The sequence below is a fragment of the Trachemys scripta genome, chromosome 9, assembly GCF_013100865.1.
Source record: "Trachemys scripta elegans isolate TJP31775 chromosome 9, CAS_Tse_1.0, whole genome shotgun sequence".
In the NCBI taxonomy this organism is placed as follows: Eukaryota; Metazoa; Chordata; order Testudines; family Emydidae; genus Trachemys; species Trachemys scripta.
The window spans coordinates 40,654,516-40,681,865 of NC_048306.1; the positions used below are offsets into that span (position 1 = coordinate 40,654,516).

The 27,350-nt window shown below is 45.6% G+C and overlaps 1 protein-coding gene across 2 annotated transcripts; it reads left to right on the top strand.

Annotated features, from left to right (window-relative positions):
- Positions 1-26,019, top strand: LOC117882796. 2 transcript variants are annotated; one of them, XM_034781583.1, is made up of 11 exons: positions 1-154; positions 2,665-2,719; positions 11,755-12,099; positions 14,142-14,411; positions 15,132-15,248; positions 16,634-16,735; positions 17,989-18,111; positions 18,831-18,926; positions 19,467-19,559; positions 21,945-22,009; positions 23,440-26,019. In XM_034781583.1, the coding sequence occupies exons 2-11, from the start codon at positions 2,665-2,667 to the stop codon at positions 23,479-23,481; spliced, it is 1,308 nt and encodes a 435-aa protein (XP_034637474.1). In that variant the 5' UTR covers positions 1-154; the 3' UTR covers positions 23,482-26,019. The 2 variants fall into 2 exon arrangements, with proteins under 2 accessions (XP_034637474.1, XP_034637475.1); XM_034781584.1 differs by lacking the exons at positions 1-154; positions 2,665-2,719 and adding an exon at positions 4,381-4,792.
- Positions 26,020-27,350: the final 1,331 nt, after the last annotated feature.

Here is a 27,350-nt window from a genome sequence, read left to right on the forward strand (position 1 = left end):
AACCTGATCTGATGGGCTGGGCTTAATGTAGACCTGCCCTGGGGAGGAGCTGGGACTATAGAGCAAGGCACTGTCGGGGAGGGTAGGCAGCGGAAATGATTCACCAGTGTCTTTAGCAGCCCTGGGCCCTGCCCTAGGGTTGCTATTAGCTGAGGTAAGTGTATGTGGCGATTTGGCATCTTCCTGTCCCGGCTGCCAACTGTTTGCTGGGCGTGTCTTTAACTTTCGGTTTCACTCTCAGTCGGTCACCCGGTCCGGAGCTGGGACTTTGCACCCGCTATGATATTTTATGCCCCGCTCCACCCATCGCAGGTGGGGACCAGCGCTGGGAAGAGGGTTATTAGGAAGGTTTCTTTGGTGCTTTTCTTCTCCTGCCACCGGCAGTGCAGGAGACCCGCGCTCCCCAGACCAACGGGGAGAGGAAATCCGCCCTGAGCGCTTCCCTCTGCGGGCCGAGCTTCCGGCCCTTTCACAATGATTTGTCCCAGCGACCCTTCTGCGGGTTCCCCCTGACCTGGGGGTGCACCCGATCCTTGGCAGGCGCAGGCGGCTTACGGGTGTGACCAACACTGGGCAGTCAGACGCAAAAATCACAACTTCCCTTCTCCCCGCAACACACCCAGCAGCGCAGCCTGCGGGAGCCCCCATGTTAGGGTGTGTGCAGCTTTCCGGTTGACGCGGCTCGGTGTGAGAGCCAGGCGTGGAGCAGAGGAGCGCACCTGGGAGAGTTCACAGAAGAAGCCTTTATCTACAGAAGGCGCCCCAGGGGATGGGAAATGTTTTTAGTTAAACTGGGGACAGGTCAGGGGTGCGTGTCTGCAAAGCAGTCCCTTCCCCGGGGACCTTGCAGTGGTTCTCTCAAGCCTCTTGGGGAATAGACAGAAAAATTATAGCTTTATATTCCTGTTTTCTCTCCCAATATTGAATCGGAACACCCTTTGTCCCCCCCAAGGAGATTCAGGAGCCAGTCCCCAGGAGTCACAGACTGCTATGAAGCTGGATAGCATAAGCATATTTAGAAGGGTACTGAAATGTAACACTCACTACCTACTGATTGGCATCACAAGTTATAACCCAAGTTGTCTTGGCATCTTTTTCATTGTTAACAGGGCCCACAGGATTCTATATGCACTTCTAGATGAAGGAGTGCAGTAGGAAATGCTAAATTCAGTGACTAACAATGAATGTATTGAGTTCTGATCACAAATATTATGGTAGCCCCCAAAGGCTTTGATTGGGGTCAGACCCCGTTGTGCTAGGCATTGTGCAGTTGTCATATTCTCTTACCTTGAAGAGCCTACATCCTGCAAAGATGTGTGCGAGTAACTTTACTCATGTGTCAAGTATCAGAGGGGTAGCCATGTTAGTCTGAATCTGTAAAAAGCAACAGCGGGTCCTGTGGCACCTTTAAGACTAACAGAAGTAGTTCCCTGGGGCGCCTTCTGTAGATAAAGGCATACTTCTGTTAGTCTTAAAGGTGCCACAGGACCCTATGTTGCTTTTTACTCATGTGAGCAGCCCAACTGGAAGTTAATAGGACTGTGTCAGTAAGGTTAGTGGGGGTGTATGTATCTGCAGGATCTAGCTTTGAGACAAGATGCAGCAAGTGAGTATATCAACAAAGAAGGAGGGAAGTGGGAGAGAGTAATGATAACATGGTTACTGAGGTTCAGTTGGGCATGTCAACACATGAAAATTATTCTAGGATAATGGTAAGTTTTAAATTTAAAGCATTCCAGTGTAGCTCCATGTGTAGATGACCCATTATTAGTGGCATGCTGCTGTTTTAACTGCCGCCTTGTTCCTTAAAAAACAAAAGCCAAAATAGCACTTCTGCCCATCTAAATATTTGAAAACACTAAAACTAGGCTGGATGAAGCACTAGAAAACTTCCTGCAATGGCCCCTAGGGAACAAACTATACGTGACCTAACAGGTGTCTTTCAAGTGCTGATACATAAGGTAAAGAACAAACATTTGTAACCAAGAACAAACACATTGGGTGTCCAATACAAACATGTTAAGTACCTCAGGTTAATTGATTTCCAGACAGGAGTCAGTGCTTCCGAATTTTCATCCTGCTGGTAAGCTTAATTCTGGAGGTGTTCTGTCTTCTCCACTGGTCTACATATTGATCTTCAGCTAACTACCGGTACTTAGCTGAAGTAAACTAGTGTTGCTTCAATGGAGCTGCAACAGTTTTACCCAAGCTACGGATCTGGCTTCATGTTACAATTGCTGCTACTTTTTGTGTGTCATTATACTTTGGTTTCTTGGGTCAGACGATTATCTTGGAGACTTGCCTTTACCTTGGTAAAATGAGCTTAAGAAACCAAAGCAGACAGTAGCCTCTAGAGCAGTATATTCAAACAACAAGTAGGAGAGAAGGACTTTTCAGCAATTGAGTTAGATCTCTTGTAGTTGTGTCCCTGCCCTAGTCTAGCCTTTTACTGGTGCGGATGAGTATCCAAGGCCCAGATCCTCAAAGATATCAATCAATGGCAGTTAGGCACCTACAAATCTGTGAGAATCAGGGTGTAAACCACCTCCTGTATATCACAGAAAAATAGAATTGTGTTTCTTTCTTGGAAGTTACTGTGGTTTCTTTAATGTTTGGATTCCAGTTTTAAAGTCACTAGATGGTTAAACAGTTTTCCTTTCACAGATGCTGATCTGTTTCTTCTTGGAAACCCTGGGTAAAGGCTGCACATTCATTGCAGGTAATATTCCTTTGAACTAGGCTCAGTCTGGAAGCAGCTTTAGTGAGCTTTGAACTATATTTTATAAGTGTCTGTGTTTTAAAATGTATGAAAGTGATCAGGCTCTTTGTTCTTGAGTCTGGAAGGCTATTTGCCTAACTAAATACATTTTTAAAAAATTCTGTATGTTCGTGAAAGCAGTTGTTAAGAAGTACTATATAGTGACTGCATTGTGTGTGTCTGTATTATAATGCATCTTGGATGGGAAGTTAAAGCAACATGTAATTAACTATTTTATGTTAATTGTTACAATTCATCATTATCTACTATAGCAACAGAGGACAAAGAGATCCTCTACATACATGCAGGTAGAGCAGAAACCTGAGTTGAGATCCACTCTGCATGTGAACTTGGCTCAATATTTTGTGTTCCCTTTTATGTCGGTGAAAGTGTTTCCCCCTCCCCAACTACAATGGGCAGACCTGCTACTGGAATACAGGCATGTGCCGTGCTGCTTCCACAGCATCTAGAGCTATTCAGTTTACAGAAGTCTACAAGAGAGTCAATGGAGTGAGTTTGGAAGTTATTGATCACACAGACCCCTTGGTGAAGGTTCCCTTCATCTGCCAGGAGATGTGTCACTGCTGAACATGGAGCATTGTTCTTCATGTACAGTAATTCCTCACTTAAAGTTGTCCCAGTTAACGCTGTTTTGTTGTTACATTGCTGATCAATTAGAGAACATGCTTATTTAAAGTTGTGCAATGCTCCCTTATAATATCGTTTTGTAGCTGCCTGCTTTGTCCACTGCTTGCAGGAAGAGCAGCCTGTTGAAGCTAGCTGGTGGGGGTTGGAACCAGGGTGGACTGGCAGCTCCCCTATCAGCTCCCCATTCCCCTAAGTTCCCTGTGCGGCAGCTGCCCAGCAGGCTATCAATTGCTGGCAGTTCAGCTGTCCCTGCCTTCACTGCCCTGTGCTGCTCCTGCCCTCTGCCTTGGAGCTGCTCCCCAGAGTCTCCTGCTGGCTGTGCAGGGGAGGATGAAAGGGGGCTAATGTCAGGATATCCCCCTCCCCACTGCTCCTGCACCTTGCTTACCCCTTATCTCCATAGAGCGGGGGCAGAGGGGAGACAGGACAGGCTCAGGATGGAGGGAGCTTCCTGGCAGCAGCTACTGTCTCAACTTGCGGATCTACTTAACAAGGCAGTGTACTTAGATTGCGGTCAGCGTACTTAAAGGGGCAATGCGCATCTCTCACACACACGGTGTGTCTCTGTGTCTGTCTGCCATGCTGTCTCCCCTCCCTCCATTCGTGCTGCCTTGTAGAGTGTGAGACTACATTAACAACAATGGGTTAACCCTTGAGGATTCAGCTGATTGCTAGTTCATCATTTAGCAGTAAGGCATTCCCTAGGAAATATCCCACCTTCTGACTTCACCACCAAGCTTCACAATCAGCATAGCTGTGTGCCTGTATTAAATTGTTTGTTTAAAACTTATACTGTTAAAACTTACACACACACACACATATATATGTATATCTATATATATAATATAGTCTTTTGTCTGATGAAAAAAATTCTCTGGAACCTAACCCACCCATTTACATTAATTTACATTAATTCCTATGGGGAAATTGGATTTGCTTAACATCGTTTTGCTTAAAGTTGCAAATTTTTTCAGGAACATAACTACAACATTAACTTTTAAATGAGAATAAGATATAGACACAAAGAACTGACTGCATCGTGTTACAGCTCACAGTCTTCACAAGGGCTGACATAATGATCTCAGCAGCATTAAGGCAGAAGAACATCCCAAGTGCATGGAATGTGTAACAAGAAGATGCTGATCTGTTGATACAAAAGCAGAGGAGGTCACTGTTAAGGTTTTGTATTCAAGTGCAAGTTTGAGAACATTGAAGTTTTTTGTTATGACCTTTCTATATTTTAAACCAGTGGTTCTCAAATGTATCTATGCCTGTAGTAGTTTGTGTCCCTCCAGCTGCCCAGTTCTGAAGGGAGGGCAGAGAGCAGCAGGTGCAGGCCGGGAACCTGGCTCTGAATGCAGTACCGCCGCCAGCGGCAGTGGAGAAGTAAGGGTGGCATAGAATAAGTAGACCCCTATTCAGCCCAGCACCACACCACTGTACCTGGCATCATAACCCACACAGTACTACCCGTCTCTCTGGGGGCAGGACTTGGGCAGACATTGGGAATGCATTCCTAGGGTGCTGAACTTCCTCAGACTCATGCTCTTTGGGTTGAAGAACCAGTCCCCCTTTAACCATAAGAACATAAGAACGGCTGTACCGGGTCAGACCAAAGGTCCATCTAGCCCAGTATCCTGTCTACCAACAGTGGCCAATGCCAGGTGCCCCAGAGGGAGTGAACCTAACAGGCAATGATCAAGTGATCTCTTTTTTGCCATCCATCTCCATCCTCTGACAAATAGAGGCTAGGGACACCATTCCTTACCCATCCTGGCTAATAGCCATTAATGGACTTAACCACCACGAATGTATCCAGTTCTCTTTTAAACACTGTTATAGTCCTAGCCTTCACAACCTCCTCAGGTAAGGAGTTCCACAAGTTGAATGTGTGCTGCATGAAGAAGAACTTCCTTGTATTTGTTTTAAACCTGCTGCCTATTAATTTCATTTGGTGACCCCTAGTTCTTGTATTATGGGAATAAGTAAATAACTTTTCCTTATCCACTTGCTCCACGTCACTCATGATTTTATATACCTCTATCATATCCCCCCTTAGTTTCCTCTTTTCCAAGCTGAAGAGTCCTAGCCTGTTTAATCTCTCCTCATATGGGACCCGTTCCAAACCCCTAATCATTTTAGTTGCCCTTTTCTGAACTTTTTCTAGTGCCAGTATATCTTTTTTGAGATGAGACCACATCTGTACGCAATATTCAAGATGTGGGTGTACCATCGATTTATATAAGGGCAATAATATATTCTCAGTCTTATTCTCTATCCCCTTTTTAATGATTCCTAACATCCTGTTTGCTTTTTTGACTGCCTCTACACACTGCGTGGACATCTTCAGAGAACTATCCACGATGACTCCAAGATCTTTTTCCTGACTTCTTATAGCTAAATTAGCCCTCATCATATAGTATGTATAGTTGGGGTTATTTTTTCCAATGTGCATTACTTTACATTTATCCACATTAAATTTCATTTGCCATTTTGTTGCCCAATCACTTAGTTTTGTGAGATCTTTTTGAAATTCGTCACAGTCTGCTTTGGTCTTAACTATCTTAAGCAGTTTAGTATCATCTGCAAACTTTGCCACCTCACTGTTTACCCCTTTCTCCAGATCATTTATGAATAAGTTGAATAGGATCGGTCCGAGGACTGACGCTTGGGGAACACCACTAGTTACCCCTTTCTATTCTGAGAATTTACCATTAATTCCTACCCTTTGTTCCCTGTCTTAACCAATTCTCAATCCATGAAAGGACCTTCCCTTTTATCCCATGACAGCTTAATTTACGTAAGAGCCTTTGGTGAGGGACCTTGTCAAAGGCTTTCTGGAAATCTAAGTACACTATGTCCACTGGATCCCCCTTGTCCACATGTTTGTTGACCCCTTCAAAGAACTCTAATAGATTAGTAAAACACGATTTCCCTTTACAGAAACCATGTTGACCATTTCTCAACAGTTTGTTTTTCTATGTGTCTGACAATTTTATTCTTAACTATTGTTTCGACTAATTTGCCCGGTACTGATGTTAGACTTACCGGTCTGTAATTGCCGGGATCACCTCTAGAGCCCTTTTTAAATATTGGTGTTACATTAGCTAACTTCCAGTCATTGGGTACAGAAGCTGATTTAAGGGACAGGTTACAAACCTTAGTTAATAGTTCCGCAACTTCACATTTGAATTCTTTCAGAACTCTTGGGTGAATGCCATCTGGTCCTGGTGACTTGTTAATGTTAAGTTTATCAATTAATTCCAAAACCTCCTCTAGTGACACTCAATCTGTGACAGTTCCTCAGATTTGTCTCCTTCAAAAGCCGGCTCAGGTTTGGGAATCTCCCTAACATCCTCAGCGATGAAGACTGAAGCAAAGAATCCATTTAGTTTCTCCGCAATGACTTAATCGTCTTTAAGCGCTCCTTTTGTATCTCGATCATCAAGGGGCCCCACTGGTTGTTTAGCAGGCTTCCTGCTTCTGATGTACTTAAAAAACATTTTGTTATTACCTTTGGAGTTTTTGGCTAGCTGTTCTTCAAATTCCTCTTTGGCTTTTCTTATTACATTCTTGCACTTAATTTGGCAGTGTTTATGCTCCTTTCTATTTGCCTCACTAGGATTTGACTTCCACTTTTTAAAGGAAGTCTTTATCTCTCACTGCTTCTTTTACATGGTTGTTAAGCCACAGTGACTCTTTTTTAGTTCTTTCACTGTGTTTCTTAATTTGGGGTATACATTGAAGTTGGTCCTCTATTATGGTCTCTTTAAAAAGCGGCCATGCAGCTTGCAGGGATTTCACTTTAGTCACTGTACTTTTTAACTTCTGTTTAACTAACCCCCTCATTTTTGCATAGTTCCCCCTTTTGAAATTAAATGCCACGGTGTTGGGCTGTTGAGATGTTCTTCCCGCCACAGGATGTTGAATGCTATTGTATTATGGTCACTATGTTATGTTATAGTTACCTCTTGGACCAGCTCCTGCGCTCCACTCAGGACTAAATCTAGAGTTACCTCTCCCTGTGTGGGTTCCCGTACCAGCTGCTCCATGAAGCAGTCATTTAAAGTATCGAGAAGTTTTATCTCTGCATTTCATCCTGAAGTGAAGTGTTCCCAGTCAATATGGGGATAATTGAAATCCCCCACTATTATTGAGTTCTTAATTTTGATAGCCCCTCTAATTTCCCTTAGCATTTCATCATCACTATCACTGTCCTGGTCAGGTGGTCTATAATAGATCCCTAATGTTATATTCTTATTAGAACATGAAATTTCTATCCATAGAGATTCTATGGAACATGTGGATTCACTTAAGATTTTTACTTCATTTGATTCTACTTTTTCTTTCACATATAGTGCCACTCCACCCCCTGCATGACCTGTTCTGTCCTTCCGATATATTTTGTACCCCGGAATGATTGTGTCCCATTGATTGCTCTCAGTCCACCAGGTTTCTGTGATGCCTGTTATATCAATATCCTCCTTTATCACAAGGCACTCTAGTTCACCCATCTTATTATTTAGATTTCTAGCATTTGTGTACAAGCACTTTAAAAACCACCAAGGCTATGTCTTCACTGCAAAGTTAACTTGGGTTTTTGATTCTCAAATTACTTCTCTCAAGTTAGCCAAGCCTGAGTGAGAGCAGACACACTGCAAAATAACACTTGTGTTGCTGTATCCACATTGGTATTTTAATCACACTTGTGGTGGTAAAACTTGTGCGGGCGCATCCCATGGTTTTATAGATTAAGGCCAGAAAAGATTGTGATACCATTCTGTGTAACACAGGCCAAAGAATTTCAACTAGTGAGGGTACGTCTATACTTACTTCCTGGTCTGGATGTAAGCGATCGATCTTCTGGGATCGATCCCGGAAGTGCTTGCCGTCGATGCCAGTACTCCAGCTCAGCGAGAGGAGTACGCGGCATCGACGGGGGAGCCTGCCTGCCGCGTCTGGACCCGCGGTAAGTTTGGACTAAGGTACTTCGAATTCAGCTACATTATTAACATAGCTGAATTTGCGCACCTTAGTCCGAAGTGGGGGGTTAGTGTGGACCAGGCCTTACTGATGAATGGAGACTAAATACTTGTGTTTGGCTAAAGCATATCTTCTAGAAAAGCATCAGTCTTGGTCTGAAGAATGCAAGAGATGGAGAAACAGCCGTTTCCCTTGGTAATTTGTTCTAGGATACCCAAGGACATCTATGTATCAACTGTCAGAGGGCGCGGAGGGTTCATAGGATTTTACAAGGGTCCCCTAAGTTGGATATAAACAATAATTCACTAAAGAGTGGCACTGAGATCTCTATTGGGAGCCAGTAGCCCACTCGTCATCTTAATCATTGTGCTGTGTCTGGATGGAGAATAATTAAGGAATTAATGTTTCTATGGTGAAAATTATATTCCTAGGGCAGGTAACCAGCAGGTGATAAACTTCAAACATATTCCTTGCAGGCAGGGGGTAAGAGACACTTATCTCACTGTTTGGTCATTGTGGATTCACAGGGAAGGTCTGTTTACATACTGAATCTGATGCTAATCAAGAGAGTGCAATATCTTCATGAGAGGGAATTTCCAGGAAGAAATAAAGAGCAAGTAGGAAGTCCTGTTTACAGGTAAAGTTAGTGAATTGTTGGGGTATAACTGGCAGTGCAGGTACATCCTGGATCTTTCACCTAAGAGGCAAATTGACAGTGTGCCTTGTCTCTTAAATGGAAGATCATAGCTATGCCTGGGTGTAAAAAACTGGAAGGATTTTAGGTGAGCATTGTTCCATAGGCCAGGAAAAGAACTAGTTAAGTAAGTCTAGGTTCTAGAATACTCGATACAATTTTACTTTATATGTAACCATTTGTTTGCAAATCTTCTTTTGCTATTACTTGAGTCTCTATACTTTGTTAAACAAACTCTTACTTGATTTCACTATAAACATATCTCTGTGCTGTGTCTCTAGCGGAGCAGTGATCTGCATTGAAGCTAGTAAGCTGGGGTGTGCTGATGCTTTGGAAACAGTGGATCTGTGACTACTATGCATGTCTAGTGGAATGGGGGCTGGACACTCCAGGGAGATGCTTAGAGGGGTCAAGGGTTGGAAGGGACCAACCTATAAAGAGAGAGGGCCCTGCATAAGCTTAGAGGGGAGTGCTTGGGTTACCCAGGGGCAGTGGAGTTGGGGAACTGACCCCCAATAGGCACAGACAAGACTTCCTCTCACTAAGGGTGGATGGTGGTGAGGTGCCTCACAATCCTGTGTACTCCCAGGAAGAGTCACAGTGGAGTAGTCAGCAGGATCTACACCCCATTTGCTCAAGGCACTTATATACCAGATAACATAGCTACTAGGAAATTCAAAAGTGAGAAGGTGGGAAACAGGGAGAGAAAAGGGATTACATTTTGTTGTTTGGGATTTATTTTAGGAAAGGGAAACAGAAGAAAAGACAGTGCAAAGTGAGCAAGCAAAAAACCTGAGCCAAACGGACCAATGCTTGGTTTGAGCATCTGTGCACAGAACATGGATTAGACGCTTGTGCCTAATAGTTCCTGTGTGCCATGGAACTATTTCATTGTCTGGTGACAGATGGGAAGATTAATTATTTATTAGAGACGCCTAGTGAGCTACAAGCTGTGGGGCATGGGGAGTTTGTCTTGCCCCAAAATCTGTCTCTCGGGAGTTCCTGTAGAATGAAAAATTCTTCTGCATCATTCCACAAGTGGACCAAAATTTGCACCATCATAAGCAGGATGTTGATTTAGGATGCAGCAGCATAGAACCACCATGAATGTGCCTTTGCAACCTTCCCACTTACCCCTGCTTTCGCCTTACTACCACTGAATAGCTCAGCTCGGCAGTCCTGTAATGTCATAGGAGGATCCAAGGAGCCCTAGGTTTTTTTGTTTCATTCCTGTAACTCTACAAAAAAGTTATAAAACACTGAAACTTTTCAAAAGCAGCCCAGTTTATTGGAAGCAGGCAGTATTTCAGGAACACCTTGACCAAATGACCTCAAATTTACTTCAGTCTGCTCAACCTTTCTTATGGCATAATTATCCAAGACAATCTCCCCATGCTGGTGAATTTTGGATATTAAAAGCAGCTCATCAGTGGTTTGAGGAGGGGAGGGGTGTGTGGCTGGGGAACCGCTGGGCCAAATGACTCCATACTTTCACCACTAATGCTACCTCTGGTCCTGGTGAGGCATCACAATCTTAAAGAAACTTTGAAAAATTGGCTCTGAAACAGAAAGCTCCGCTTAGCGTTAACTATGGAGTCACTAGTGCTCCATAGTATTTCCAATCACTGTTCAGACAGAACTAGTGAACCCTAACAGCAACCATGTGAGGAAGGTAAGTCCTTTCTTCCCCATTTTACAGATGAGGAAAATGAAGCATTCAAATAGGTCAAAATATTTAGGTACTTCAGTAAGTAGACTGTTGGGTTTTTTTCTTCAGATCCTGGGCTCTGAATTGCATAAAAGATAGAAATAAAATAGCCAACTATGATGTGTTGGAGAGGAGTTCATAAAAAAATGTTCTGCAGAGCTGTTATTTTGAGGCATTTTCAGACAATGTCTTTGAAAAATAGTGCAGCCCTATTCACCTGCATTGTGATGCTATCACCGTCTGTCCGATACTATCCCCATACTCGGCATGTTTTCAGGAACAAGTTCTACACATTTCACACAAAGTGCAGTTTCACAGAAGTTTGTTGTCCAAGAAATGCTGCCTCCCTTCTTGGCTATGAGAGAGCATATTTGTTTCAATGGGCAAACACATCAGTATATTCCTTGTCCTCACCCCAGAGCATGAAGTTTCATCACAAACTGTTGGTGGGATTTTCCCCTTGTTAAAATATAAGCAGCACAGCTCTGCTTACAGTATTATGTTACAGGCATAAAACATCCATACTGGAGCTGTCCACTTGCAAGGGTAAAACTTGCCTGTGTGGGAGATGGAACTTTCACAGGGGCAATCCAAGGCTGTAGAATGAACTCCAACAAGATCTAAGACTTGACTCAAATGTCCTCACCATCCATTCCAAGTGCCAGGCATGCTGCTTTGACCTTGCCTTCCCTAACAGACATAGCACAGCAGAGATAATATTAAAAATAAACAACTATAAAACCCTCAGATAATTTTCTTCAAGAGGAAAAAGAAGCAAGGGGAAAAACTCTGGACAAATGCTAGTCCTCTTGTGCAATGCACTTCTGGAAGGTGCTGTGGTGCTAAAGTAATGAGGATGGTATAAGCTTTTGAATGACCTGGTATGGAAAATGCCCTTTGGACTTTGCTTTATGACTGACTTTTTTTTTTCTGCTTTTCCACTTCTCTTCCCTGTCTGGCTAGTGCTGCTGGTGGTTTTCCAGTGGACTTCAGAAGCAGCAAGACCTCTGGAAAGAAAAGTTGCAGCCGTGGGATCCTCGGTGCTGCTGTCTGCACCAGAAAACATAAAAGACATCAACTTCATCCAGTGGGAATATCTAAATGGCAACATATCAGACTTCATTGTGCAGTACTACGTGGGGTCACTGGAGCCAACTATCTATACGCACTATGGAGACAGAGTCGTTTTCTATTCAACTAATGGCTCCCTCTTGCTGGAAAAACTACAAGAGACAGACAGCGGGGTCTACAAAGCCAGTATCAATCTGATCGAGAGTGAAGCCAGGACAACCCTTCTGAAAGTTCTCAGTAAGTGAGAGACACTGAGGAGATGGTCTTACTCTTCCAACGTTTACAAATCAGTACATTAGAAGGATCCATTCAATCCAGGGTGTGAATGGGAATAGTCATAATGGAGGGGGAATTTCATCAAGCCACAAAGGAGTTGGGAAGGCCAAGACTATAACAAGGTTCAAAAAAGAACTAGATAAGTTCATGGAGGGTAGGTCCATCAATGGCTATTAGCCAGGATGGGCAGGGATGGTGTCCCTAGCCTCTGTTTGACAGAAGCTGGGAATGGGCGACAAGGGATGGATCACTTGATGACTACCTGTTCTGTTCATTTCCTCTGAAGCACCTGGAATTGGCCACTGTCGGAAGACAGGATACTGGGCTAGATGGACCTTTGGTCTGACCCAGTATGGCCGTTCTTATGTTCTTATGAGCCAGACTGGGGATGCTGATGAACACACTGGGAAATGTCAGGGAGATCTGCGAGTCCCGGAATGGGGAAGGCTGTATCTGACTCTGCACTGGGAAACGTGTATATATGGAAGGGGCTCTGAATCCCCAGAATGATGGAGACTCAGTGTGTTCAGTCTGAATGTGCTCTGTGAAACCACTCTCCACTCTGGTGGCACCGCGCCCCTTGCTGCCCATGCACAGAACAGCTTTGATGCCTCTTGTAGGGGAAATCACTTGGGAGTGACTGTTCAGGATGCTACACAGGGAACATATGAATGACACCTAGTAATGCTCCAGGGTTGAATGCCTGTGCTTGCTCATTAATGGCCAGCTCTCTAAGCACAGAGCACCAGTTAGAACAGAGCTGAGGGAGGGGAAAAATGTACTGGCAGAAAACCCTGGATAGATCTCACCGGAGGATACAATAGCTCAGCATATCGCCCTCTAAACAAAACAATTGCCCTCACCCTGAGCGTTGTGCTTACATTGTTTATTTTTTGCTTTGTCAGTGTACGGTAGCTATTCATGACGGGAATCAATAGGACAGCGAGATTTCCTTTAAACTGGTCATAGATACTTATCATCTACAATGCTAATGCAGTATTAGTGCATTTGTGGTCCATAAATCAGTATATATTATATACATATTTGTTTTTATTTTTGTAAATATATTACAAGGGTCAGATTCTCTATGGCCAATTTGTTTAAAAAACAGAGCAGTATAAATAAGTTAAAATAATATTAAAAGTCCATCTCAGGAAGTCTTCTTTCAGAACTATTCTCTCTCCAGATATGTTGTACAAGAGAAATGGCATAGAAATAATATTGGGAACATAGGAATCCCCATACCAGGTCAGACCAGAAACCTGTCTAGTCCGGTATCTTGTCTCTGACAGTGGCCAGTACCGGCTGTTTCGGAGGAAGGTGCAAGAAACTCCTTAGTGAACAGTTATGGAATGCCCTGCCCATAGAGGAATTTTCTTCCTAACCTCCTCAGTTAGTGGCTGTCAACCTGTGGTCATGAGTATTTATATTCCTTCTTTTTAAAAAATGTTTGTTTAAGCCTATCTAATGTCACCGTGAATGTTCTATTATTAATGTAAATGTCTAATCCTTTTGTGACTCTTACTAAGCTCTTGGCATAACTGATATCTGGTGGCAGTGAGTTCCACAGGCTAGCAGTGTTTTGGACATTCAGTGCACTGTGCAGCCACCCTGATTCATCCGCTGCTGCTCTTCTCCTTCCATGGATAATTTGGCAGTTGCTCTGAGTGGGAATTAGGCTGGCCTGGGGTTTAATCTGTAAATTGGAAGCTAAATCCTTATAGATTATATTTAAATTGAATAGCTAGTTCTGTATTCATTTACTTCATTACTATTTTATTATGAACAATGACGACAGATTTTATTTGACTTTAGACCACTAACACGTAACCCCTTCTCCTGAGTGCTGAACTTCCACTCAGTCCAAACTCCCCAGTGCTCACTCTGGCAGGGACCTGTCCCTGCTCAGCTTATCTCAGGTGTGGTCCTGAACCCCCTAACTCCAGGAAAGAAGCATGCGTGTTGTTAAGACTGGTGCTACACCAGTGTTGTGTATTTTTCAGGGCCTGTGTCCCAGCCTCAGATATGGAGCAATTCTAGCCTGGCAGGTTCACCGATTGAGTTATTTTGCAACGTGCCAGAGAGAACAGTGGAGAACATTGACTGGGAGAAAGAAGGAGGCCCTCTCCCCCAGGAAAGATGTTACCTTCTTTCTGAAAATGACAGTGTATTGCACATTGGGAAAGGGGAAAAATCAGACTGTGGCTTCTATTCCTGCAATGTCAGCAATGATATCAGCTGGCAGGAATCCTCACTGAACTTGATCATTGTCGGTAAGTGTTGCATTACTCCTGGGCTTCAGTTTATCGTGGGTAATTCTGTGGCCGCAGCAACCAATGGCCACGGTTCAGCGTTCCTGGCCAAAGGGAGCTGTGGGAAGCAGCAGCCAGCGGTCCGCCACTTCCTGCAGCTCCCATGGGCTGGGAACAGTGTACCACGGGCACTGGGAGCTGCAGGGGGCCGTGCCTGTGGACGGTCATCATCAGCAAAATGTCTCACAGCCTGCAATCAGATTACCCCGATGGGCTGCAGGTTGCCCACCACTGATATAGATCCTGTCTGAATACATTTCTACTTTGGCCACTAGACAGCAGATTATGAACCGAATTTGTAGTTTCCCAGTGGTTGGTAGATGTGTTGTATCAGGTCAAAGGTGAGCAGTGTAACACCCAGAACTCTCCTACCTATTGATGTGCTATTTGACTACATTTACTTGAATGAACACAGTAATGATCTCACTTCGTCCTGCTATCGGTGCAGCTCTGCAGAAGAGGTTAGAACCCAGCTGGAAGGGTTTGTCTTTGGGACCAGGTGCCATCACTGGCAGGGGGTAGCAATCCTCTCATGCACATCCTCAAGCAGAAAACATCCTGGCTCCCAACAGCTTTCTCAACAGCTCCCAACCTCCCACAGCCTCTCTGTTCTATTCTGTTTGTTGATTATTTCTCTTCTGCTTCCCCATAAGACTGGGATTTATTTTCTCCACATACCAGGTATCTCACCTCCTCTAGAACATGCTCTGAAAATGTCTGCTGTTGCTTTGGTGTTTGCTCTGGTCTCTGGGATGGGCTTCTTTGTCTTGTGCTGCCAGTCAGGAAAGCAAAGAATCAGTAAGTATTTTATATGCCTGTGGCTCTTGGATAGTGTCTGTTGTACACAAAATTAAACCCTCTTCTCTTCTTTGCTTGAGATCAAATCAGATAATGGTAGCATTGGCCGATTGCTTTCCCCTTAGCCTCCCAGGATATGTCTACACTGCAATACAAGGCCTGCAGCTTGACATGGCTGGCCTAGGTCAGTTGACTTGGGCTTGGACTGCAGGGCTATAACATTGCAGTGTAGACATTCGGGTGTGGGCCTAATTCAAAGGCCACTGAAATCAGTAAGAGCCTTTCCACCAACTTCAATAGGCTTTGGGTCAGGCCCAAGATGAAGGTCTCACCAGTGTAGCAAGATCAGTTTGTTGGTTCTGATCAACCCTGTGTGGAAATCCTGGGGAGCGTTACCCAGTTCTAAACAGCAGCTGCAGATCCCAGCTCCACTGCTCGTACTCAGCATAACAAACAGGATTGAACTCTTCAGACCCTGTTCTGTCTTGATTCCTAAGCATTCCCTACATTTGGGGCCAGATTCTTCCACCCTTACTCCTGGAGAGTAGTACTTCACTCTGCACATCATCACTCACTGACAACGATGCTTAATGGATTATTGTTCACTGTACCAATGGCACAGCCTCTGTTTGCTCTGATATAAAATGTGTCATGTCCCACGCTCTAGGAGCATCAAAAATTATAAATGAATTAATAATTAACTTACCCTTGCCCATCCAGATTCCACCCCCACATCCCAACCAACACACACTCTAACCCACCTGCACTTTCCTTATCCCATCTGTAAAAGCAATCGAGAATAGCTATGCCTTGCAGCCTGCCTGGTTAGTCAACAGACTCAAGCTCTGTCTGACCAAGGACGGAGTTGGCAGCCCTGTACTGAAAACAGCCTGGCACCAGTCCTGCCTCTTTTAAGCCAAGAAGCTGCCAGCTGCTGAGAAAGGATGGAGGGAACAGCTATCTGAGGCAGACAGGGCACTAACCATGTAGGGCTTTACGGGTGAAAACTGATTCTGTGAATGACACCCAGGATATGCAGTGGGTGCAAAGTGCTCCCGAACTGGAGCACGGATGCATCCTGCACCTGCAAGATGTGGTTGCAGCTCCTGTAAACATGTGTAAGCTGGGTTTGGAACCTTCATTGTTGTCTGGTTCAGGAGGAAACCAGGTGGGTTCTCATGTTTTCACCTGAAACTAGACAAATCTTTGTGGTTTTAGCTAAGTTTCGCTTTGAGTTTTGGGGGTTGGTTTGAAGCTCGGGGAATAAACCTCAGGCAAACCAAAGCTGAGAAAGTTTGTGTCACCCCTTGAAAACAGAATCCGCGGAGCCTGAGGTTTCATGCAGCTCTGGGCACTCACTGTTGGTGTGTCTATTGTTTTTCTAGAGGGGGAGACCTGGAGATGGATGATCATATTCATTCAGGGTCTGGTGTGTGTCTCTTGCATCTTGCTGTTCGCTGCAACTGTCCTCTGGATGCAGGAGGAAGGTAGAGTTTCCCTGTCTCTGATACTAACAAATGTGTGTGCTTCAGATTGTAAGGAGATGAATGAGGTGAATTGAATGAGTCTATGAAGAGAGAAGAAACCTACAGTTAATCAAAGGGGAGGATGATCAGATTCAGAGTCACATCTGGAGCTAGTGTAAATCAACATAGTTCCAGTGAAGCCAGTGAAACTACACGGATTTACTCCAGCTGAGGATTTGGCCCTCAGTAAAAAAAACAGGACAACTGTTGCATGCAGGGGGAAGGAGCAGTGATTTTGGTGGGTTTCAAAGAGGAGTGTACTAGAGGCTTTGGGCATTTGGGGATGGTGGAGGACTCATACGGGGGCGGGGGGTATGGTTGCTCATTTCAGGGCAAGGAGGGTAGTGCAGCTACATGTGGCAGGATTGGCTGTGGTGGACCTTCAGGTGCATGTGCATTCAGCCACCCTGTTGTCAGTTTCACTGGCTGACCTAGGTAGTGGCCTGATCATGTGGCCAGGGTCAGCAGGGTGACAAAAGCTAGAATATTACACTGTGTTTCAGAAACCTTCCAGAGACATGCATGAATGTCAGAACTGGCCAACTGACAAATAGGTAGTGTGCAAAATGAAGGAAAGCTTTAATCTTCCTATGCAACCAGAGCCGGGCACCAAAATGGCCCCACGCAATCCAGTCCACCGAGACAAGGTCATGGAAGTAACACTTTTTTAGCAGCAAGGTCTTAGAAACTGGTAGGTATCCGAGATCGTAGATACTGGTTGTCACAGTTGAGCAGGAAACGGGCACATCTTGTAGATGTTGCAGAGTAGCTTAGGATGGGAGGAGAGGGAGCAGCAGGGGTAGTTGATGTATAATAAGGGTGCGATCTATATGTTGACTGAAGGTTTTGGTTTATAGTGAATTCTACCCAGTGTTGCCTCTTGGGGTGAAACTGCAACCTCCTATAAGCTGTAATGCCTCAGCCTGTAGCACTCAGCACTATCCCTTTGCCAGTCACTTTTCCAGTCCACAGGTGCAACTGTTTACCCACTATAAACTTCATCTCCAGCCCGGGAGCCAAACTCTGCCATCTGCTATGCCCCTGCACCCCATTGACTTCACTGACCTCAATGGGGTGTCACTGGTGTAACTGAGGCCAGACTGTAGCCCCATCTGTATAGTGCCCAGACCCAATAATGATCTCTCGCTGACATTCACCTTTACTAAGCCAGATTAACCATATCAGTCTCTCTAATTCTGATTTAATTCTCCCAGGTCCGTCTGCTGCCTTCATATTGCTTCAGATTTTGTTTGTATATGTGATAATAGTAACAGCCTTTATATCAGCAACGTTGGTGTGTCAGCCTGCAAAGCTCAGTGGATTTAAGACCAAACCATGTGAGTCATTCTATTTATGATTCAACTCTTGGGGGACAGGTGGTGAACTGATTTATTTCCTAAATGGGATTGAGAAAAGACCCTGATAGGCCTCACTAAGTTAGAGGAAAGGGCTGTACAGGGGGCTTTTACTGGTACTAATATTGACACACACACACGCACTGCAGCCCATTCGCTTCACATTCACTGCAAGGCCTATCCGACATCTAACTCTTAACCTGCCCTGCCCCAAACATATGACTTTAAAAGGTGGAAATATGGGCCGAGGAGAGGGCAGCATGAAAGGACGTGGGATTCGCTTCTGAAACCTCTGGGTCATGAATCAGCATTTTGGATTGTCAGTCACTTTACTGCAGCGAGCGTTGAGATAACACCAGGTATGCGGAAGGGATGAGTGAGAGACTGAAGGTATAATCAGGTGGAGCTGAGCAGCTTGATGGTGACCAGCAGAGCTGTAGGATGGCTTGTCTGTCTGCATAGCTGTTGAATTTCCACTAGCTTTTTAAAATATCAGCTGCCACTAGATGAGACTTGATTCCTGTCCATTTCTTTCCATAACTCTGGTTTGTAATAGAACGCAAAGCCCCATGATCTGACCCGTTTACTGCATGAGGCACTCCTTGGAATCATGCTCTTGTACATAGCAGAAATGTCCTCATACGGGAACTTTTATAACACATTTGTCTCTCTGCCTTCACATGTTTCCCTCTCTGTCCCAGGGCAGAGTGTCATCCTGGACTCTGCAGCCCCTGGAGCAGTGATATTAGTGGTCCTGTTTGCCAGCCTCCTACTCCATAAAATCTACAAGCTCCAAGGTGAGAACAGACCCTCTAGTGACCTATGTTTACACTGCATGTTTCCCTGAGAACAAACCTTCACCTCTGAGAGCTGGAGGTTCTGCATGGGCGGTTCTTGCTGCAGAGCCTGGTGTAGTGAACCCCCCATCACTGGGAGTCGCTTGTATCAAAACATGGGGACACTGCACATGAACTCTGAACATGTCTGTGCTGCATGAGTATCCACACACAGCACTGATCTAACCCCCAAAGTCCCATCCCGCCATGCCCTTGGCTCAGCAGAAAACCTAGGAGGGGTTTTCAGGAGGTCTGTCTCACCTTTGGTCACTCGAAAGTCCTGGTCAGGGATCTCCAGGGCAGCACATTTGAAACTCGTGTATTATTATAAAATATAGATGTTCCGGTTCTCTCCTCCCACAGACATGTCTTAGCCCTATAGAGGTCTGGATTAAATACAAGTTTATGTCCTACATTTTAGCTCCACTATGATTTCTTTGAACAAATGAGCAAGCTACTGACAAACTGTAACTTTCTCTTTTTAAAAAAAAATACATACAGACAGAGGCTGCTCACAGACTGTAGATCTGACTGGCTATGCAGTCACCTCAGCTGTAATATCTCTCCTTGGCCTTCTAACCCTCTTCATTTGGTGTGAGTATCCTTCTGGTTTCATTCCAGTTGCTGTGTGGTCATAATTTACTGCCTCTCTCTTTCCTGGGTAATTTTGTGTATGGCTCTCTCAGTTCCCCATGCTCCGACTGACCTGGCTATAGTCAATGCCCTGGGAGATGTCTTTGACTAGGGGACAGGTTTTTAAAGGTATTTAGGCACCAAACAGTTCTGATAGGTGCCTCATGGAGTTTTCAGGGCCCGGGGCACCTAGCTCTGCTGTTGTGCACCTAAATACCTTTAACAGGCTGGCCCTAAATGAAGTGCTCAAGCAGGTACCTCTGTCCCCCTGGGACTGAATGTACACTGCAGGCAGGAAGCAGTGGTAACTGGAAGACTGCAGGGATACCTGCGCTAATCTCGCTAGTTTGGGTACAAATAGTGACGCTGCAGCAGCACAGGCTACAGCACAGGGCTGTACAAGCCAGCCCGGAACCTAGCGTCTATGCTCAGTCAGTGCTGCTGCAGTTTCAGTGTTATGGGAATCCAAGCTAGCTCCATCAAAGTTAGCTCGGGCGTGTCTACACATACTGCAGTCACACCTCCAAAACCTATATCCACATTGCAGTTGATCTCCTTCCCTCAAGACCGTTCGGCCAGGGATTTTCCTTACCAACAATTACCCATCCAGTTGCCTTGAAATAAAAGCAAGGTTTTATTCGGCATAGAAATTACAAGAGTAAAATTGGACTAAATGTTAAACAGAACAAAATTAGTGTAAGGACTGAATAACTGCTTAGCTCGCCAGGGAAATTGTTCATCTGTCCTGTATTAAAAGTTGTTAAAGTCTTGCATCTTAAATGTCATTGGTCTCTCCCCCCGCTGCTCAGACTGCCTGGTTACTTTGTGCGTGTCTCTTAGGCCTTGGCTACACTTGCAAGTTAGAGCACATTAAATCAGCCCCGGGTGCCTTAACTCCTGAGGTGTCCACACTGGCAAGGCATGTAGAGCGCCTGGACTGCAGCTGGATCGCTCCTGGTAATCCATCTCCACGAGAAGCATAAAGCTTGATGCACCCCGGCTGAAACGCCCGGGTGTAAGTGTGGACGACGTGTTGCATTACTGCACTGTGATTGGCCTCCAGAAACATCCCATAATCCCTTGAAGTCAAGTGGCCACTCTTGTCATTGTTTTGAACTCAGCTGCAGGCATGGGGATATCCCCTTTCAAAGCTCTGTTTCTGACAGCTGGCATGTTTATCGGCTCTGGGACAAAGCAAACCATTACTGTGGAATACTACCGCTGCCGAGGCTGGTGTGTGTGAGAGAGAGGGCTGGAGGAGGGTGGGCGGGGGGCTGATGTTGGGGTTTCCCCCTGCTGTTCTCTGAACTTATAACAGAGCATGCTGACACACTCTCTGCCCCCCAAAACACACTGTCTCTCCCCCCACATACACGCAACACACTTCCTGTCACACTCCACCCCTCCCCCCATTTGAAAAGCACATTGCAGCCACTTGCACACTGGGATAGCTACCACAATGCACTGCTCTCTGTGGCGTTGCAAGAGCTGCTAATGTGGCCACACCACTGAGCTTGCAGCTGACAGTGTAAACACACGGCAGCGTTTTCCCTACTGCTGTCTCTGAGGGCTGGTTTAACTCCCGGAGCTCTACATCTGCAAGTGTAGCCATGCCCTTACATTCCTCCCCCCAGGTCTGTGTATTTATAGTTCTTGGATTCTGTGGCCTTGGGATATGAACTGCTGTCTCTAGCTGTTGTTGTGTCACTTTAGATCTTTGGGCAGATAAAGGTATGTCTCCGTTACAAGGCACTTGAGCAGGCTAGATTTCCTTCCTTTCCTACCCCATCTACCAGTTCTCCTGGGATGCTGGTCTCAAGATATGCAACTTCTTGTGCCTTTTTCTTGTCGTTCGCCTGGTTCTCTCAGAGCACTTTGTAACACAGGTATTAACATCTGGGAGTGCTTCCAAAAGCCATCGCTGCCCTGGGGAAGAAAGTCTGAGAGTATGTTGTTTTCTTGAAGTTAATCTGTATGTTATCAATAGCTCTTCCTCCTGCAGTGTCTGAAATACCAGCAAGAGCAAATGCCACTGGAGATTCTAGTAAATCAGATTAGAACCTGGTAATTAACAGAGGGTGAAGTGCAGGTGATGGGGAGTATTAGACAGGAAATTTCATTTTCCCACTCACATTCATGCCCTTGACTCTAAAATCCCAAAATTTCCACCTTATGGTGGAAAGGGAGGATCTGACAACTCGTGCTCTCCAAAAGACTCTGATTTGCACTCCTCTCTACAGCTGGACTCCCTTAAAATGCCACACAGAGATGCAGTCACCCTCTACACGAAGCGTGACTTATATAAAACACAACACAGGAGCTAACCAGCCTCTCGCTACTTTGCAGATCACAGGAGCCAAGGAGACCAAAGAGAAAATAAACGACATTCCAAAGAGGAAGCAGACCAGGAGGTAGCAGGCCTTGTAACTCACTCTTTATTGTCTATATGTTGAGTTTTCCTCTGCCTGTTCAGTTGTAAATTATTATGATCACTATTATTTAACTTACAACCTATACCATGCAGGGGAGGGGCCTGGCTTTAACCCACAGAAGGCAGGAGACTTGGAGCCAGAGCTGAAAATCCTGGCAGTTGTAGTTCTGAATAATTATATAATCCATACCAGAGTTTTAGTTGGGCTTTCTTTCCCTCCCACCCAAGAACATGAAGAGTGCTGAACCTTAACTTACTTTCAGCTTTGAGTTGAGCCCCATTGTTACCCACGGGGCTTCTTTACACTCCAAAAACTAACAGAACTCGGGTATTTTAAACTTGGAATGTTATTTTCCCCCAGTTATATAGCCATGGTAACAGGGTGCAAGCCGAGCATTGAAACTTCTGGTTTCCCTGGCAGTTCTGAAGCAGAATGTGACTGTCCATAAGCTAACTCCAGATCTTTGTCAACAAGCTGGGAGCTGAAATAGCCACCCATTCAACAGGGCTGCCACCCATTCAAGCACAATGGGGGGAAGTCTGATTTTAGGGAGTCTTTAGGCTGTCAAATTTATTTTAAAATAATGATCACAATCCCGTTATTTGCAATGGTGGTGTAGCCATGCCAGTCCTAGGATATTAAAGAGACAAGGTAGGGCAGGTAACATATTTTATTGGGCCAGCTTCTGTTGGGGAGGGAGACAAGCTTTCAGATTTACTCAGAGCTCTTCTTCGGGTCACTGTGTAGCTTGAAAGCTTGTCTTTCACCAACAGAAGTTGGTCCAATAAAAGATGTTCCCTCATTCACCTTGTCTCTCGTACTCCTGTTAACACTCCTACTGCAGTGGCTACTGAAGGGCCTCAACCATGGTCTGGGCCCATCGTGCTAGGCTTTGTACATACACACAGCAAGACAGTCCTAGCCCCATAAAGCTTACAGTCGAAGTGGATGCAGATCTACACTCTCCCCACAGGATTTCCATGCTGCTCTTGTTTTCCAGCAGAGATGACCACGGCCCATCAAGTTCTCCAAAATGCCAGTTTTAGTAGTCAGGGCTGCCCAGATGGGGGGAGGGGGAAGTGGGGCAATATAGTATTCTATGGTATTGCAACTTTTTTTTATGGAAGGGGCCCCCAAAATTGCTTTGCCCCAGGCCCCCTGAATTCTCTGGGTGGCCCTGGTTTTAGTCACACGTTCTCTCAGTTCTCTCCATTGCCCAGGAGCTGCTGGCATCCAAGTAGCAATAAGGGGGTTTGAAATCCTTTCCCCTGTCTGTGCAGGGCCCTGCCACTGTTCTGAATATTTTATGGAAGTTCTGAGTTTCCCTGCGCCCCATGACAAGGCTGGCACTGAGCCCCAGCAGTGGGATGCGGTAGGGCACACTTCATGCACATACATGTGTTGTGCAGGTGCGGCAGGAGCTTGGGGAACACATGCTGCAGCGGCCGTAAAGAGCATTACCTAGTCTCATGCCACCAAGAATGATCCAGAAGAAGCTACAATCAAATTTGGAAACCTGTCGTCATTATGGCCAGCTCTCGGTAACACCCATACCTAAGTCTGGCTCAGGCTTCCTCTTGCAAGCCTGTGTGGTTGGTTGCTTATAAACTTTGTCAAAATGTAAGCACCTGGGCTGAAATTTTCACTGTCAGGACTCTGCTCACTTTTTTGCTAATGTTAACTGAGTATTTTTCCACCCATTTCTTTGAAGTGCTCTTGTTCCTCTGTGTTTTTGAAGCAGGGATTTGAAATTGGGAAAAGTGATGGGCTGGGGTCAGAGGTGCCTTTTATGGTTCTCATGAAAACACTTAGGGCTAGTCTACACTACAAGCACTACAGCAGTGCAGCTGCGCCGCAGTGTCTCTGGTGAAGACGCTCTATGCCGAAGAGAGAGAGCTCTCCCATCAGCATAGCGCTGTTCACAGCAGCACTTAGGTCGGTGTAACTTATGACGATCAGAGTGGTGGCTTATTCACTCTGCTTTTCCACTGCCTTGGATTAACAATTCTCTGCACATCAGAGCTTTTATTAGCGGGAGAGGCCTCTTACTGGGGGAGTATCAGTCTAACTCCCTCTGCCCCCATTCATTTGCAGATGTCTGTAACTAAGAGGTTACACAAGGTCACTCCTACCAGGACTGGTTGTAGAATTCAGCCCTGTAGGGTAACAAAGTGATTGGGAGTTGGGTTTGCCATCTTAGTTTTGTTGGTGATGGAAAAAGCACACAGAGGTAGCATGACTAACCATTAGCCCCAGGGCCACCATAGGGCCAGGCAAACGGGACCCATGCCCAGGACGCTGTAGCCGGAGGGGCGACAAAAGGGGCTCGGGCTTCCCCTGGCCTGCTGTGGCTGGACTCCTCTCTTCTCCATCCCCTCCTTCATCCTGGGCCGGCGGGCTTCTCCCCGCCCCCTTGGACATTCCCTCATTTGCTCCTCAGCTGGCCGGCTGAGGGCTCCGCCTCTGCCCCAGCCCCGGGGAGCCCAGAGCAGCGTGGTTGGGGCTGGTCACTGGCGGCGCGCCCCACCACTTGCTGCTCAGAGCAGAGCCGAGTCCCTCCCTGCCTACAGCCCTGCACTGCTCTGGTCTTCAGCGGGGGCCGGCCAGGCCAGGGCCAGGGGGAGCGAAACTTCAACGTGAGTGAGGAGCGCAGGGGGGACTTAAAGTGACAGTGCGCTCACTGTCTATCAAACTTCCCCAACATACACCCACACAGGCTGTCACACCCACATACACTCTGCCTCTCACAGTCCCACAACACAGATTGTCTCACACACACACGCACACAAGAGTCTCACACTCCCCAACACACACACTGTCTGTGAAAAGGTTATGATTTGCTGAATATGTTTATGCTATCTGTATGCATGTATCATTTTTATATTTGAAGTAATGCGTATTGGCTCTATACCTGGATGTCAAATGTTTGTTCCTAGGGTAATTCCCACAAGGTAGTTAGCCAGCACATCTTGAAGGGACTAGTCAAAGTAAGTGGCTCACCAAGGAACACTTAATTCACACTGGACCATGGGAGACGCCCATCTACATTGAATGGACTTTCCATATGAAATGTAGGTAATGGCCCGGAGGTGGGGGGCCATAGGAGCCAGGGGTGATGGAGGGAGCACCATCATACAAGTTTGCCCAGGGCACCATTGTCATAAGGCCGGCCCTTATTAACCCTCAAGGCACAAACCAGGAATAGTGCCTGATAGTATCCTGATTCCCACCATTCCTCTACTAGCTAGCAAATAGTCATGTAAGACATTCCACTGTACTGCTGTTACTATTAAATAGCTTTATGTTGTAGACATAAAAGGTATTAGTTCAAACCCTGCCATTAGTTCACCTGGCTGTCAATATAGCTCAATAGGATGGCAGGATTGTGTTTGTTTTAGACACTAGAAAATGACTTACAAAAAGCTACATTAGAAGAATATTAAGGTTGCAAAGTCAAGCACTCAAATTAAAAAATACTAGTAGAAAAGATTGCCCATGTAATCACAAATCTGCACCTCAGGCATAGGTTTTTAATTATGCCGTTTTTAATTGCATCATCACCTACAATTTAGTCTATGGGACCCCTGCCTCAGTCAATGCTCAGGGTAGACACTACATGAGGGGATGAGTGGCAAGAAAAAAATTGTTGTCTTGTATTGAAGGCCTGAGGCTAAAGCGAGACAGATTCTATTTCAGACTCTGTCACAGACTTCCTGTAGTTTATTGTGTGTTTACGGAAGTGTGTGTGGGAAGGGCAGGAGTGGACAATCTCTGTTTGGGCATTTTCTATCTTTTCAGTGCTGGATTCTGCAACTTTAATGTCACTTCTACAGAGTATAACTCCAGTGTCATTCAGCTCTTGCATGTATCTAGCAGCCATGGTACTCATGTATGTTTGTCACTGTTACATTAGTGTTAGGATTTTCTTTTATAGCATTCCTATGTCTGTGTTAGGAGTAATACAAGTAAAATAACAGAGAGAAATATTACCTCATGCTGTCTCATTTCTAATCTGATCTCCCCCTTCCCCCGCACTCTCAGCAGTGAGGTGAGGGCTCCTTACCTTACCCAAGCTGCACCCACCTAGCCAGTTTCTGGCTTCTCCACTCACATGTCCTTGCTGATTAGGGCAGATTCAAACCCAGCTCCTTCAGACTGCCATCCAAACCCTTCTGAGCTCTGTTTCCTTTCCCTCCAGAGGTAAATGGCATCCTCTTTCTCACGTTCTCTCCTGAAAAGTTGATTGACCAAAGTCAGAGACAAAAGGTAGATGATTTGAGTGCAAACCACAAAAGTACTTAGCTGCCTAAACCCCAGATTTAGGCATCTAAGTGCCAATTTTGGCTCCATAAAACTCCCACCAAACCCTGTAGGTGTCTTAATTCACTGAGCACCCAAGTTCTCAGGGTAAAAGTTCCCTCAGTGCATGTGTTTGTCACTGGGCTTCCTCCCTGTATGCAACAGGGGAGGTTGGACCTGTCTCCCATGTAAGCGCCAGAGTGATTCATGAACTGTGGGGAGAAAGGTGGGGGGCCTGATCCAGTAGGTAGCCTCTGAGCATGCCTACTCGATCAAGGCCCATTTAGAATCTGGCAGCAAGGTGGTGGTGCCGGCTACCTTATAACTTAACGTATAGCCCAGAAGTTACAACACTCAGATAGGATGTGGGACACTGCGCCATGGTGGATAAATACTTAAATAGAGCTAGCAAGTGAAAATGATGCTGTAGCCCAGGAGTTTGGGCACCCCTGGGGAATGTAGGAGTCCCAAGGTCCAGTCCTCCTGCTCCAATCACTTGCATTATTCTCCAACCTGCAACAACTTCAACAGGAAAGGTAGAGGGAGCCCCCACATCTGCATAGCCTGTAACTCAGTGGTTAGAGCACTCTCCTGAGAGGTTTGACACCCCTGTTCAAATCAGTGTCCCCCCAGCAGAGGGAAGTGAACCCAGGTCTCCCACATTGCAGCTGAGTGCTCTAACTACTGGCTACTATTTGTACAGGTAGACAGCTCTACCCCTTCCTCAGGAGAGGATGCCTGAGCTGTGTGACTGCAGATGGCTGGTTCCTATTCATGCTTCATGAAGCAGAGCTAAGTCCCTAAATTTGGGTTGCAGGGAGGGCCTACCTTCAAGAGCGGGGCAAGGCGTAGGACACGCTTTCTTATCAGCATTGCCCATTAGCTAGCTTAAGCAGCTCCCCACTTCTGGCCTGCACCTGCACTCCAGCTGCAGTATGGTTTTGGCATGTCTACGGACTGTGATCCTTGTTCTGATCCCCGCATATCCAAATATCTTGGTTTCACAGCCCTCCCTTGGGCC